This window comes from Balearica regulorum, chromosome 2 (genome assembly GCF_011004875.1).
Source record: "Balearica regulorum gibbericeps isolate bBalReg1 chromosome 2, bBalReg1.pri, whole genome shotgun sequence".
NCBI classification, from domain to species: Eukaryota; Metazoa; Chordata; class Aves; order Gruiformes; family Gruidae; genus Balearica; species Balearica regulorum.
This window is the reverse complement of record NC_046185.1, coordinates 17774326-17790245: the sequence shown is the minus strand read 5'-3', so window position 1 is coordinate 17790245 and position 15920 is coordinate 17774326. Positions and strand designations below refer to the sequence as shown.

General features: G+C 38.4%; 1 protein-coding gene across 1 annotated transcript in view; it reads right to left on the bottom strand.

The window, feature by feature from the left end:
• Nucleotides 1-15920, bottom strand: part of CSMD3 (CUB and Sushi multiple domains 3) — a 727509-nt gene that overhangs the window by 483909 nt on the left and 227680 nt on the right. The window contains exon 6 of the mRNA XM_075743489.1: nt 3397-3509. Within this exon, the coding sequence (XP_075599604.1) occupies nt 3397-3509 (113 nt within the window). The remainder of the gene's footprint in view (nt 1-3396; nt 3510-15920) is intronic.

Below are 15920 nucleotides of genomic sequence, written 5' to 3'. Positions count from 1 at the left end.
TTCCAGATTGTAATTGGTATAAATGGCAGGGTTTTGGTAGCGGGGGGTGGGGTGGGAGGGGAGGGGGAGGCTGCACATGTGACCTCTGTGATGGGAGGTTTGGGGCTGCCCCATGCTGGTCACTGCTGGTTCCAGCTGGCTCCCCAGTGGACCCACCACAGGACACAACTGAGCCTATCAGCAGAATTTGTGGCATTTCGGTGAAAATGTATTTAAGAGAAGGCAGTAAACCCTGAGAGAACAGAACAAGGCCAGAGCAGGACTGCTCCATTCCAGAGCTACTAACACCCTCAAGGGGACTGGAGCCCATGGATAAGCCACACCACAGCAGGTTCTTCCCCTAAGAGACTGTGGCCCATGGTACACTCACATCAGAGCAGAGGAAATGAGTAAGAAGGAAGGAACAGCAGAAGAAATGAATAAGAAACAAGGAACAGCAGAAAGAAACGCCTAAACCTTGACCTGAACCTTCTGCACTGCCCATCACATCACCAAAGAGACAAAGTGTAACCTGTGGTGGAGTAGACAGAGGAAGAGGAAGGAGAGCTGTCTGAAATTAATTTAAGCCTGTGAAAGGGGAGAGGAAGTGTTTTCCCTAAATGTTTAAATATTTGTCATTATTTCCCAACTTCCAAATCAGTAATGAAATGTTTTAAATTTAAGACTGTTTTGACCACGGCAGTAGCGGATGAGTGATCTTCTCTGTCTTCATTTCAACCCACGAGTTTTCTGGCTCTTGTTCTTCCTGTTTTCTGCCCTCTTCTGCTGTGGGCGTGGAGTGAGCGAGTGGCCGTGGGGATGTTTCACTGTTACTCAGGGTCAAACCACCACCCAAATACACTAGCACAAAATGTGCAGTTGTACAAACAAAACCACCAAGCCAAAGGAGTCATTAGGTGAAAAGAGTACTGAAGTGCCGAGCAGTGATGGAGTAAGACTTATGCAGCGTTCTGAAGTTCAGAAGTTGGAGTCTGGCTCCTTTGAAAGATGTATCAATAGAATAAAGAAAGTTAAAGTAGATGAAGAAAGGTAAGAAATTACTAATTCTGGTTATAGTGTTACTGCATAGGAAAGATTAAGTTTCAAGGACGGAAGTCAGAAAGAAGTTACAGTAATAATTAATTAAGCAGAGGGAAAAAGCAGGGTTTTGCAACTGTCAATAATAATACAGACTATTGAGAGGATTAACAGAAACCATCTCAAAAGTGACACAGAAATAAACTGCTGGAAAGAAAACCAGGCACATGTACCTGTATTACATGGCTCTTTGGGATACTTTTTTCTATTTTTACCAGTTATCTGCTTTTGTGACAACTCATGTCAGTGCACCAGTGAAATTACTGTTTGAAAATGGACTTTACAGAAAGGCTTAAAGTTGTCTCTAGCTGAAAAAATAAAGGTTTCAGTTCTGAACAAACTGAAATATTTTGTGGTATACATTTTTATTTGTTTTCTAAATGTAAGAAGTTTTTTCAATATTTTTATTTAATTTCCTCACACTCTCTCCTTTTGCCTATCATCAACCCAGAAATGACTCCTCCCTATTACTTGACAATGCATTTTTCCATTTTCTACTATAAAAATTAATTTTTACTTATCATATCTGCTTGAGTATGCACATTTAATGCTTTTACATGATGAAATTATCTACTTCCTACATTATTTTTAAGAGTTCTAAAAGATATTTTCTTCATTTTAAGCATGATGGACTACTGCAGCATTACACAACTTTGTTTAGAGTACACATTAACATACATTCAGCAATATACCATTAAAAATTAAATGAGCAAACCGAAATAACAGTAAAAACCCCATATATTACTCACTAAAAACTTAGGCGGTAAAGAAAAATAGAAGATACATAACATATTCAAATCTCCCACAACTCCCAACTCACGTTTTATGTGACTTGCAGAAAACACATTTTCAAACTAAACAACAGTCTATTCTCTTTCATAACCTGTTATCTCACACTTTTGGCAGGAATGCAAGTATGTGTGTCATCATCTGAGACATTGTTTGTTCTCCTTTCCTCAGTAGTTCAAAATGAACATCTCAACAATCCAAATTACTTCATATAAACCACCAAAACAGTTATCACATAGTTTCTCAATTGTGAGGTAGGATCTAATAGAGGAAGTTCCTACTTTACATCTTCTAACAGTCCTGTAAGGTAGTGATTTCCCAGTAAAGAGTATGGTTTATCATATTTGGCATGAAGGATATCATGCAAAAAATAAGTCAGCACCTTTCATAAACGTTGTAGCAGCCCCGGCACTATAGTAGGAAGGCTCCTTTTACCTAAAGTCACTCAGAATACACATTCCACAACGTCTATGAATTCAGGCAGTCCAAATGGAAATATACAATATTTTCTGAAATAGTAACCAAATTTCCTCTATTCTTGTATAGAATATGTTATCTGAGGCAATCAAAGAGTTGTAAAAAGTTTACTATTACAAAAGATCAATTACATAAAAAAATTAGTCCTAGTCTTTTGTTAGTTGCAATTTTTACATTAGTTGATTAATTTGATCAGATTCTGCAAACATTTATGTAGCTACTCTCTTCCTATGCTAAAGTTCCTATAGAGAACTGTAAAAGAAATTCCTGAACTATATCTCATTCGAAATGCCGTGATTTTTTTTTCATCAGACAAATGGAAAGGCACAAAAGCACAAAAAGGGTTACTGTTCCCTGAAGAGCCATTGATACACTGTAGATATTGAAAAATATTATTTACAGTAATGCTTGTGAAAAAGCAGACAGTATTGCCATACATTAATGAAGCTCAGTTTTCATTAGCACTTCATCATCATAATGACCTTGTTCCAAATTGTGATATTCCCAAGTTAATGCTTCAGATGCTTTCACTCCTACTCAAAATAATGTTCGTTCATAAAAACAGTGGATAAGAATCTTACAGGTTAATTAAACCCTTAATAGGACAATGCATTCAGAAATAGGTAGTAAGAGATATTAGTGATTAAATGCAACATTAGTAAACAGAAACTTACTCACTGTTTTACAAACATGACTTATACAACCATGGAGGCAGATACATATGTTAATGATAAAATCATTATTTCTGTATCTATTACAGAATATCTTTCAGAATATTAGAACCATTTTAAAAGCTACATACTTGCACAGGGTAAAGTGAAGTAGATATATGTTGTATTTTTTTTATACCTGTATTTAAATAATAAACTACCCATACTCTAACATACTGTAATTTGATATAACAGGTTGCACAGCTGAATTTATCATTTATGCAAATTCAAACTACACCTTTATGAGGATTTTTTGAAATGGCCCTTCCCACTTCTACAACTTCAGTCACTTTTTTTTTAAATAAAACCAACCACAACAAAAAGTGTATTTCTTTAAATGTACCTTGGTAGTGAGCACTAAATCCACGGAATCGGTGGTTGCTGTCTGTTACAAAATGCAGTCTTAGCCAGTTTTTGTTGCTGATAACTGGAGGAGGTATATTGATTCCAGAGAGCCTGAATTAAAACAAACAAATAAAATTATTATCGAAAGATTAAAAAATTATCAGGGCTGAAGATTTTCATAAAGCTTTGATAAAGGTCTTGTATGGAAAACTTTTTTTTTCTTGAACACACATTCATTGACATGCCCTCTGCAGGACTTTTTATTGATCAATGAATAGCATGTTATGGCAAGCATGAACAGACAAGATTGTCCACTGTGCATGACCAAGTGACAGGATACAAATCAGCACTAATCCAGAAACCACACAGTCACATTATTGGTCAGACACAGCACTAACGTGATGCAAATATATAACACTCAGACTAGAAAGCGTTTGTGTCTACCCAGGTCAGTTAACAGGTAAGGCAGAACACTGCTCCAGGCACCAGGAAAAGGCTTGTACCCTGTGACTTTTGTGTTCAAGGTGGGGAACAAGAGAGCTTAGGTTATACAGGCCACCATCTAAAACTATAAAAACAACATCTATTTTTCAAGAGGAAATATTTTTCTAAATACAAAGAAATAAGAAATACTCCATGACTTCAGTGACTCTGAAAATTAGCTATTAAAAGTACAAGAAGAGTAAGGAATTGTTACGGACTGACCCCAGCTAGCAGATAGACATCACACAGCTGCTCACTCACTCCCCTCTCTGCCCTGACAGCAGGACAAGGAAGACTATAGGAAGAGCAAAAGCAAGAAAACTCCTGGGTCAAAATAAAGACTCTTCAAAAGTCAGTTTAATAAGTGAAGAGGGGAGAAAAAAGCACAACAAAAACAAGTGATACAAAGGCAATCATCCACCACATCCCACAAGTAGATTAATCAAGCCAGTCTCCAAGCAATGGCTACCTGCACCTCAGCCCCTATCCTCTTTTTTATTGCTGACCATGAAATTATATGGTACAGAATATCCTTTCGGTCAATTTTGGGTCAGCTGTTTAGGTTTTATCCCTTTGCCAATAATCCAAGGTATATTTCTCAGCAAAACCAGAAAGATAAGTCACATCTTCAGGATGTCAACATTCTAAACAGAGCTCTTCCTGTAGTTAGAATAAAATACTAGCCAACAAGTATACCATTTTATGTTCTGACATTGTAGATGCCTCTTCTATTTTTATTTTTTTTAAAAAAAGGGAAAGGGAAGGGAAGGGAAGGGAAGGGAAGGGAAGGGAAGGGAAGGGAAGGGAAGGGAAGGGAAGGGAAGGGAAGGGAAGCGAAGGGAAGGGAAGGGAAGGGAAGGGAAGGGAAAGATGAGAAGAGAAGAGAAGAGAAGAGAGAAGAAAAGAAAGGAAAAGAAAGGAAAAGAAAAGAAAAGAAAAGAAAAGAAAAGAAAAGAAAAGAAAAGAAAAGAAAAGAAAAGAAAAGAAAAGAAAAGAAAAGAAAAGAAAAGAAAAGAAAAGAAAAGAAAAGAAAAGAAAAGAAAAGAAAAGAAAAGAGAGAAAAGAGAAAAGAAGTCTGCAATGAAACAGGTCATAAAGCTATTCAGGCAATCCACAAGTGAGAAAATGAGTGCATTCTGTTCTAGAAATTCTTTGGTTTTATAAAGGACTTTTCATCTAACCTTTGAAGTAGCTTTGCAAAATGCAATAATGTCATTATCAATATTGTTATCTCCATTTTACAGACAGACAAACTCATGCACAAAGAGAGAAAGCAATTTCAGTCACCTAGCAGACCAGCAACTAAAAGAAAATGGTAAGAAAAAAATTCCAAGTTCAGAGCTCTGGCTTTTACAACCAAAATCAAATCAGCATTGCTTGGTGAATGGCTACATATAGTCTTTTGGAATGCACTGTCCTCCCCTACCTCCCTTTATTCAATTAGAAACTTTTGCTTTGAGTTTTCTTCAGAGAGGCATGTTTTTCCCGTTTCAAGTAGAAAAAAAGCTGACAATTTGAAATTCTTTATAAAATAAAACATCTGAAGAATTTTATATGGTGCTCTGTGCTGAAAGAGTACTTATTTTTTATTTTAGTGTAAAGTGGCTTTTTCCCAGCTGTCCTATAAAAATCATAGAATCACAGACTCATAGAATGGTTTGGGCTGGAAGGGACCTCAAATATCATCTAGTTCCAAGGCCCCTGCCATGGGCAGGGATATCTTCCACTAGACCAGGTTGCCCAAAGCCTCATCTAGTGCCCCTGCCCATGACAGGGGGGTTGGAACTAGATGATCTTTGAGTAACTCTTTGAGTAATCTTCGTAGTAGAGATAGAATAATATTATCATTTTAACAAATACAAGTGATACACTCAAAACTAAGAATATTAAATCAAAACAAAATATTTTACCATTTAAATAAAATATTTTGACTCGATTCCACTTCAAGTTGTGTCAACATATTGTCATTAGACATCTCAGTTTCTTTAAACAGTATTTCTGAAAATGAACTTCTTATATTAAGTGTTTGGACTATCATCAGCAACAGAGCAAAGCTTCAACCAGATAGAAGTGGTGTCCTCTAAACTTCTGTTCTTTGCATCAACATCAGTGTATAACCTTGTCTAAAACAGTATTTGCCCATGTGAAGTTCAAACCACTTCCCAAGAGTTATTTTGTGACTTAATCATAGAATGGTTTGGTTTGGAAGGCACCTTAAAGATCATTTAGTTCCACCCCCCATGCCATGGGCAGGGACACCCTCCACTAGACCAGGTTGCCCAAAGCCCCATCCAACCTGGCCTTGAACACTTTCAGGGACGGGACATCCACAGCTTCTCTGGGCAACCTGTTCCAGTGCCTCACCACCCTCACTGTAAAGAATATCTTTTGTTTGTTTCAAACTTTGGAATCATATTATGATAGCAGCATGCAAGAGTACAGCTAGCTAAAACAGTAATGTAAATTAACAGTAAATTCAATAGAGTAATGGCAAGCTTCTGGAGACCAGAGTTTTGTTCTTTGCTTTTTTGTCCTCATACGATACCTAGACCTAAATTTGAGCTCAGTCCTGACTTGGGGCTAAGCAGCTGGTCAGCTCAGCCTGTCAAAATTCATGTCTTTTTAGATGCAGAAGCCTAGATTTAATTTCTGCTTATGAAAACCAACCCAGGGAAACTGCATGTTTCATTTGATAGCAGTCCCTCCTCTAACATATGATCACGTTATTCTAACTTAAAGCATGCTCCTCTTTAAAGTGCAATAAACCCTTACTCACTAAATGGATTCTTAGCTCCCTTAAAGGGCAAGATTTCTGTTTCATTTTATGACTTGAGGTAAACAGAGGAGTAAGCTTCTGTACAAATCTACCCTTCTCCAATTTCTGTAACACTTGTGTTTGAGGGTTGGGGAGGTACAGATGGGGAGGGAGGTGGCTAAGAGGCAAGAAAACAAAATGGCAAGTATCAATAAATAGTTTTTATAGAACAATATTGCTTTTATAAAACTAATATTAGAGCTTTCATATATTCTTACCTTTAACAGTCTGTTCTACTAGAAATGATACATTGAATAAGATGTGTGATAGCTTTAAAAACCACAACCAAGAAAACTCATGTTATCTATTCTATGGATTTAAAAAATTTCAATTAAAAATTTAGATAGAGATTTTGGGTTGACTTAGAGACGATATTCTTAACCTTGAGTTATGATCCTCCTCTTACAATGACCAGAAGTCCAGGTTTTTTATGGTTTTATCCCTTCAAAGTTGTTTGGTGGGTGAGTAGTACAAGTGCATTTGCAGATGCTGAAAGGTGTTGATAAGCTTATTCTAAAATCAATTCATAGAATCATATAGCATGGTTTGGGTGGGAAGGGAACTCAAAGATCATCTAATTCCAACCCCACTGCCATGGTGTGTTGGGTTTGCGTGGCAAGGTTTTGGTAGCGGAGGGGCTACAGGGGTGGCTTCTGTGAGAAGCTGCTAGAAGCTTCCCCTGTGTCTGACAGAGCCAATGCCAGCCGGCTCCAAGACAGACCCGCCGCTGGCCAAGGCCAAGCCAATCAGCACCTCTGTGATAACATATTTATGAAGACGAAAAACAGTTAGAGAGCACTTTTGCAGCCAGAGAGAGGAGTGAGAAGATGTAAGAACATCTGCAGACACCAAGGTCAGTGCAGTAGGAGGGGGAGGAGGTGCTCCAGGCGCTGGAGCAAGATCCCCCTGCAGCCCCTGGTGAAGACCATGGTGAAGCAGGCTGTCAAATGCCTTGCACAAGTCCAGGTAGATGGCAACAGTTGCCCTTCCCTTATCCACCAACACTGTAACGCCATCACAGAAGGCCACCAAATTTGTGAGGCATGATTTGCACTTAGTGAAGCCGTGTTGGCTGTCTCCAATCACCTCCTTATTTTCCATGTGCCTGAGCAGAGTCTCCAGGAAGGTCTGCTCCATGATATTGCCAGGCATGGAGGTGAGACTGACTGGCCTGTAGTTGCCCGGGTCTTCCTTTTTACCCTTCCTAAAAATGGGGGTTATGTTCCCTGTCTTGCAGTCGGCGGGAACTTCACCAGACTGCCAGGACTTCTCAAATATGATGGAGAGTGGCCTGGCCACTTCATCCGCCACTTCCCTCAAGACCCGCGGATGCATCTCATCGGGTCCCGTGGACTTGTGCACCTTCAGGTTCCTTAGATATTCTCAAACCTGATCTTCTCCTACAGTGGGTGGTTCTGCATTCTCCCAGTCCCTGCCTTCTGCGACCTGGGCAGTGTGGCTCAAGCATTTGCCAGTGAAGACTGAAACAAAGAAGTTGTTGAGTACCTCAGCCTTCTCCATATCCTGGGTAACCAGGTCGCCCGTTTCATTCCAGAGGGGACCCACATTTTCTCTCGTCCTCCTTTTATCACTGACATACCTATAGAAGCTTTTCCTGTTGTCCTTGACATCCCTGGCCAGATTTATTTCTATCAGGGCTTTGGCTTTCCTAACCTGGCTTTGGCTTTCCTAACCTTCATTCATTCCTTCAAAGACAAAACTCAGGACATCTTATTCAGACTTTTTTAACTCATTTAATCAGTATTTCTGTTGTGTTCAACAATTACTCTCAAAATAGCATGGCAGAGTAACTTTTTCTGCCTGTCCTTTAGATTAAAGATGAGATGGAAGCCTAAAGCTTAAAAACTCAACATAGAAAATATTAATTAATGCTAGAAGCCAGAGGTTCTTTTGCCTACCTAAAGGCTTGGAAGGCAGTTTATTCCTGTTCATCCTGTACTCAAAATGCATTTTTCTCATTATTTCATTAGTATGTACATGAGTACTAGATCAGGAAGTAGTTCTGATTTGCCCACATTATTATATCCTTACCTCAAAATTGTGCAAGGGGTGGATGGACAAGTGACCTTCATAACACTGAAAAAAATTGCTTCCATTCTGAGAGTAAACCAAATTTCTTTTGTGGGTCAGTCCTAAGGAATGTGCCTAGCTTCACCATTAATTGTTTCCAGATTTTCAGTTGGTTTAGTATTGTTAGAGACAATGAGCAAGGCGCATTTAAAGTCAACTGTAATCATAATAAAGCAATTGATTTAGAAGTGATTTTTTTAAGTGGAAAAAAAAAAAACAACAAAAAACCCTCCTTAAATAGATGACTAATTAGCTTGTGTAGATATTATTTTGTGAGGATGACTTCTGAAAGAATAACAATTTGGAGGTAGCATTCTTTCCATCTTTTCCCAAACACGCTATCTAAAAACAGAATATGTTTAAGAACACTTCCCAAATTTCTGAAACTGTGCTAGCACCCTCTTTCCCTCAGGAACTAATATAAATGACAAAGTGCTTGACTGGCACCACAAGATATTAAAGTTCCTTCAAATACTTGCTTTAGAATGTTCTTATACGATGGAAACACACTAACTGATCTGATTCATTTCAGTTGGAGAACATATAAAATCTAACTTTTTTAAGCATAAGAAATTCACTCAAAATCCTAGATCCAAGGAATTTGGATCATGTTAAAAAAAGTAATAAAATCTGGTTTAACATGGTTTGGATCACAATGTTAAAAAATAAAATAGTGCTACGAGATTGCAAAAGGATGTGGAAAATGGATAAGGAATTTCTTGTATTAGTATTAGTTAGTATTATATTAGTTAGTATTAGCACTAATTCCTGTATTAGTACCACTTTTTTTGTGTCCACCTCTCACCTCTGCCCCACAGAATTGCCAGTCATTTCTTCATGAGTCTATAAATACACCACTCCAAGGAACAATGATTTCATAGTAATTGCTATGTAAAATCTAGGTATTCCTAGGTAGTCCTCTGACAGATACAAGCCAGTAATACTATCCCTAATATAAAATATGCAAAACATAATCAGAAACTTATGGTGCTTCTTGATTTTTTTATTTTTTTTTAATATATATTGCTAGTTAAGAAATTACAGCACTTATTCAGGAAACTGGACATACCAGTTTAATCTGTGTTTCGGATAAAGGACTAGGAATCAAAAAATGTCACTTAAGTTCATCATCCTCAACACAAGATGACATGTATAGAGAGAGGCAGTTTTGTTACAAATATGGTTATTCATTTATGTGCAATTTCTACCATTCACATTACTAATGAGTCATTCTACAAAAGGATTAAAGAAAGTGTTCTAGCCTGCAAAGGTTAGCGAGTAGGTAGAAGAGACAAAAAGGAAACCTCAGCTCTCCAACTCTCTCCCAAGATTATTTATGCTTTTTTGTCACCCTAGTTCCCCCCCCTGAATCTGGATTTTAGTGGTACACACAGCCTCTGACAGAGGGAGAATCTAGTTCTAAAGATCCACAGTAATCACTTGTCTAAGCAGAGCATCCTTCCTGGTTTGTGTTAAGAGGGGAAAGACTCATTTTTATACCAATGAATTGTTCTTATTTATTTTTCATTTTATTACCAAACAATTCTAATAACAAATTGGTATATCTGATATGAAATTCTGACAGTCAGCAAGATCTATAGAAAGTTTCATTCTGATGAAAGCTTTAATTAAAGCCAAAGAAGCAGCCTGCTTGTATCGCTTACTGGCCAGCCAGCTGCTTAGCTGCGTTGCCAGCTGGTTAGCCTGGTGCTGCTTTGCTGCATGGCTGCCAGGCTAGCGACAGGCCCCCCAACTGCCCGCTTATTCAGCTGCGGGGCTCGGTGGGCCTTGTAGCGCTCTTTTTCTGATTTGCCACCCAGTTAGTACCAAAATGTTTTCTTCCAAACCCCTGGAAATTTCATACAGTTATATACAATACTGATATCCAGAATTCCATGCAAAAAAAGCCCCCAAAACCAGATTGATTTCCTTTTTTAGTCAGCTTTACTGTATGGTGCATTGTTCTAGCTAGCTGTTAAATTGCATTTGTACATTGCTCTGTGCTGATTAAAGTGAGAACTGCACTATAACGTGTATTCAGCGTTCAGAGGCAGAAGCCTACACCTTTTGATTAGAGGACATGAAATCTTTCTACATTGTCACTGTGATTTTCAGCATGAACCACACTTTCTAACAGCCATAAAGTGACTTAAGTTGTTACAAATATCCTGTTAGATATACTGTAAGAAGTATACTTCAGTTTGATGCTTGGTTTTTGAAAGGTAGAGGTCTAATTAGCTGTCCTTTTGGTAGAGCTATTTTTCTGTGTCACACTATTACCTAATGAAGCAAGACAAAATAGCTCTTTTATTTAAATTCTCACCCTGTAACTAATTGTTAAGCAATATAGAGGCAACAACTTTTCACTGCTTACATATTTGAGAATAAACCTATTACTGGAAAAGGTCTTACTGAACCACTGAAACAAAAATAAGGATTTAAAACACATTTCCTAGCACGTATTTTGACTAATATATATTCTGCTTATAAGGTTTCTCTTTAATAATCACAAAAACATTGGAAAAATAAACTACAAGTTTATTGTCCAAGGCATTAGAAAACTTCACCCTAGCCATTTAAATACGCTTATGGTAAAAGACTAGTTTTATTTTTTTAAAATAGGTACTATCTAGTTAAGTTTACATATCAAATCAATTATTCTTTAACATACTGTATTGGATTTGCATGGCAAGGTTTTGGTAGTGGGGGGGGCTACAGGGGTGGCTTCTGTGAGAAGCTGCTAGAAGCTTCCCCTGTGTCTCACAGAGCCAATGCCAGCCGGCTCCAAGATGGACCCGCTGCTGGCCAAGGCCAAGCCAATCAGCACCTCTGTGATAACATATTTAAGAAGGAAAAAACAGTTAGGGAGAGCTTTTGCAGCCAGAGAGAGGAGTGAGAAGATGTAAGAAACTCTGCAGACACCAAGGTCAGTGCAGAAGGAGGGGGAGGAGGTGCTCCAGGCGCCGGAGCAGAGATCCCCCTGCAGCCCGTGGTGAAGACCATGGTGAAGCAGGCTGTCCCCCTGCAGCCCGTGGAGGGAGGATGAGGGGGTGTAGAGATTCCACCTGCAGCCCGTGGAGGACCCCACGCCAGAGCAGGTGGAGGCACCTGAAGGAGGCTGTGGCCCCGTGGGAAGCCCATGCTGGAGCAAGCTCCTGGCAGAACCGGTGGACCCGTGGAGAGAGGAGCCCATGCCAGAGCAGGTTTGCTGACAGGACTTGTGACCCTGTGGGGGACGCACGCTGGAGCAGTTTGTTCCTGAAGGTCTGCACCCCATGGAAGAGACCCATGCTGGAGCAGTTTGTGAAGGACTGTCTCCTGTGAGAGGGACTCCATGCTGGAGCAGGGGAACGATGACAGGAGTCCTCCCCCTGAGGATGAAGAAGTGGCAGAAACAACGTGTGATGAACTGACCATAACCCCCACTCCCCGTCCCCCTGTGCCGCTGAGGGGGGCGGAGGTTGAAGCCGGGAGTGAAGTTGAGCCCGGGAAGATGGGAGGGGTGGGGGGAGGTGTTTTAAGATTTGATTTTATTTCTCATTCCTCTACTCTGTTTTGCTTGGTAATAAATTAGATGAATCTCCTCTCTAAATTCAGTCTCTTTTGCTCGTGACGATCATTAGTGAGTGATCTCTCCCTGTCCTTATCTCGACCCACAAGCTTTTCGTTGTACTTTTTCTCCCCTGTCCAGTGAACAAGGGGAGTGATAGAGTGGCTCTGGTGGGCACCTGGCCACAGCCAGGGTCAACCCACTACACATATCTATCCTTGGCAGCTGTGGGTTACACTTAAGATGATTCTAACTAACCACATGCTGATATCGACTGAGTTCTAACTAAATTCACAGTTCCTAAAATCTGATCTTTACAGTTCATGATTTCTATGGGACCGTTCCCAGAAAGTAGATTTGCAAGCTGACAGAATTTATAATGGCAACTGGCAGAAAATGATTGCTTATTCTGCTCATATAACTGCCCCTTTTCTCACATCAATTTATCTTCTCATCAAACTATAAAGCTGTTCACCGTTACCATAATGCACTGGCAGTCCAACTTACTTCTGTGCCAGCTACTGTTCCAAGCATAGCTACACATAGCTACTACATATCATCTACAATATTTTCCTAAAATTCAAAGAAAAACATCATATCTACCATAAAGGAAATGCAGCTGTCTCATCTTTTTTTATAGTTCAAAAAGATGTAGCTCCCCTCCAAACTGCACAGAATCCTGCATAACAAATTTAAGTCAACCTACAGTAGGCTTCCCTTCTGCAGTTGTCTTTCATAAACTCTTAGAAATGCTCATGGAGAATCTTCAGATCATTGGCTGTGAACCAGAGATTTAAAGTATCTCACCACTATGCATAGCCAACAACATTTATATTAGATTCTGTTATCTAAGTGCTTACTGAAATAATGTTCTTTTGTTGCTTATCAAGGGAATAGTAAAAGTGTAAGGCTATGCATGTAGATGTGTCAGTGAAGTTCCCATGTTTGCATCTTATTTGGTTTGAGATTGTGGGTAAATCACAGTTTACAGAAGAAATAAGGCACTAACATTTTTGAGAATCAAAATTTTATTATTCTTGCACTTCATCTCCTTCTTTTCTGCACTATTTAGGAGGTAATTTTAAAAAATCAGTCTGCTTCAAGCTAACTCTTATCCAGTGAAGGCAATTAGTATTTTCTTCTCCCTCAAAAATCTAACACGTAATTCCCACCTTATGTTGCAAAGTGGAATTCAGGATTGGTTTGTTTGGGTTTTTTAATAGTATAATGCACATGTCCTATTTCCTCCAGAGACATGCTGACATATCATAAAATAATACAGACTTCCTTCAACATTTTAAATGCAGACTGCCAGCTAGCTATAATCTTGACAAGTAGGTTAAAAATCCCTGACTTGTTCATGCAGCAAACTAGATTTAATTACTAAAAATCTTCTAAAACTATAGTTCTTATAAACAGAAATTAGAACAGAAAGAACTGTCTTTTTCTTTAAAGCCGGGTGACAAATAAATGAGGATTAGTAGAAGACACAAATGATAAGACAAAAATGCTTGATTTTGTGCAAATTTCACAAGTACAGTATTCTCCATTCTTACAGAAATTATGGCCAAACTATTTAAGAACTACTTTCAGTCACGCTGCTGTTCTCTTTTTCATTCATTCCTTATCTGTAACGATTGTCTTTCTTTGTCATCTTGTTAAGAAGAGGCTCAGAAGCTTATTCTGGATTAGTCAGATAAAATACAGTGCCTAGTATACAAACAAAAGAATATAGACATGATATGGGTATGGTGAGAGACAAAAAGTGCCCAGATTGCAAAGGTCCAGCCAAAGCTCAAAGCAGATCCGTGAACAAATGTGTAAAAATGTCAAGACACTATAATATATGCACATTAGAACAGGTTGCTCAGAGAGGTGGTGGATGCCCCCTCCCTGGAAGTGTTTAAGACCAGGTTGGATGGGGCTTTGGGCAACCTGGTCTAGTGGAGGGTGTCCCTGTCCATGGCAGGGGTGTTGGAACTAGATGATCTTTGAGGTCCCTTCTAACCGAAACCATTCTATGATTCTACGATTCTATGATTCTCTATATAAGGGGTAGGAGATAAAAAAGAATCAAATTCACAGTCCTCACCCTATTTAAGTGCCCAATTCTATTTTACTATGTTTGAATCTCTATGGAATGGTAGCAGAATTTAAGCTTTGTGTGTTACTTGCTTGGAGCAGAAATCAGTGACACTAAATCATGTATTCTTTTAGTGAAATTGATTTATTTGCAAAACATGTGCATTTTAGTTTTGAAGAAAGATTATTGTCAAGTAAGAAGCATGCAAGTCCCACCAATAAAAGCCTTAGTTTAGCCATTAAACACGTCCAAAAATATTCCAAATAGGAAAAGTATTTTTGTTGGAAAAATCTACAGCAAAGTTTTTCACACTTTTTTTTTTCATGAAGCATATAGTTCCTACAATTCCTCACAAGTCAAGAGATTCAAAGAAATTGAATAGATCAGAAAAGGAATTTGAGGTCAATACCCCATTTATAAGCACTGCTGAAACCCATTCTAATACTATTGAAGCTTTAGGCTAACATAGACTTACATCTCAGCGTGACTAGGTGCATACATAGATCTTATCACTCGTACATATTCACTACAAAATCTTAAGTGCTTGTTTTGATGCTAACTGCAGCTGTGTGGAATCTTTCTCATTGGTATTATTTGCTAGTTGAAATAAAACTGCTATATAAAAAGCTGTGATTAAAAGGGCAAAGTATCACATATTTTGATAAGGCCTATTGTGCATTATCCATGTACATGTACATGCTAATGTATTTTAATACTTACATAGCACAAAACTTACAAACACTACAAAAGATGGTAGCCTCCTGCCCCCTTGAAAAGAGAGGAAAGACCTACCCAATACAACAGCATGTGACCAGTGACTTATCTGGTTTGTTTAAATTTTGGTTAAATTAGGGAGCAGCTGTATTAAAAACAAATGTGAAGTATCAACCACTTAGAGCTTATTGTGTTTCCTATACTTGTATATAACGTATATTCATTAGCAAAGATTTGTAGCATCCTTTCCTTTGTTCTCCATGATTGCCTTGATCCCATAAAACAACAACTCTTGTAACAAGCTTCATAATGAACATATTTTGTAAAATGTAGATGTAAGGACACTCATTTGTGGATGCAAGACTAAAACTCAGGTCTCTGATTTAATAAATCCAGATCTGTTTAGAATGAACCAGATTCACACTAAAGAAGCAAAGCTGAAACTAGATGCATATTTAACACATTGCTTGATTTGAAAGATCCTGAATTAAGTTAACATTTCCCTCTAGTTCCATTAACCCAGTTAGTAAGACATTTACACTGAGGTTCAGACACTAACCTAACTACTAACCTTTTGGTCAAGCACTAAACAAGTAAATTTTTTGTATGACTAGACCAATCAATATCCTTTTTGTTTCCAGTTCTGGTGATGAGATTAATGGGTCATAATGGCAGTCATTATAAATGACTATTGCATGATAACTTCAGGTACTGGCCTTTCTTTTTACTTAGGGTTTGGTTTTTTTTTCCCCCTGGAAATGTTCTATTCAATTATATTAAATCATT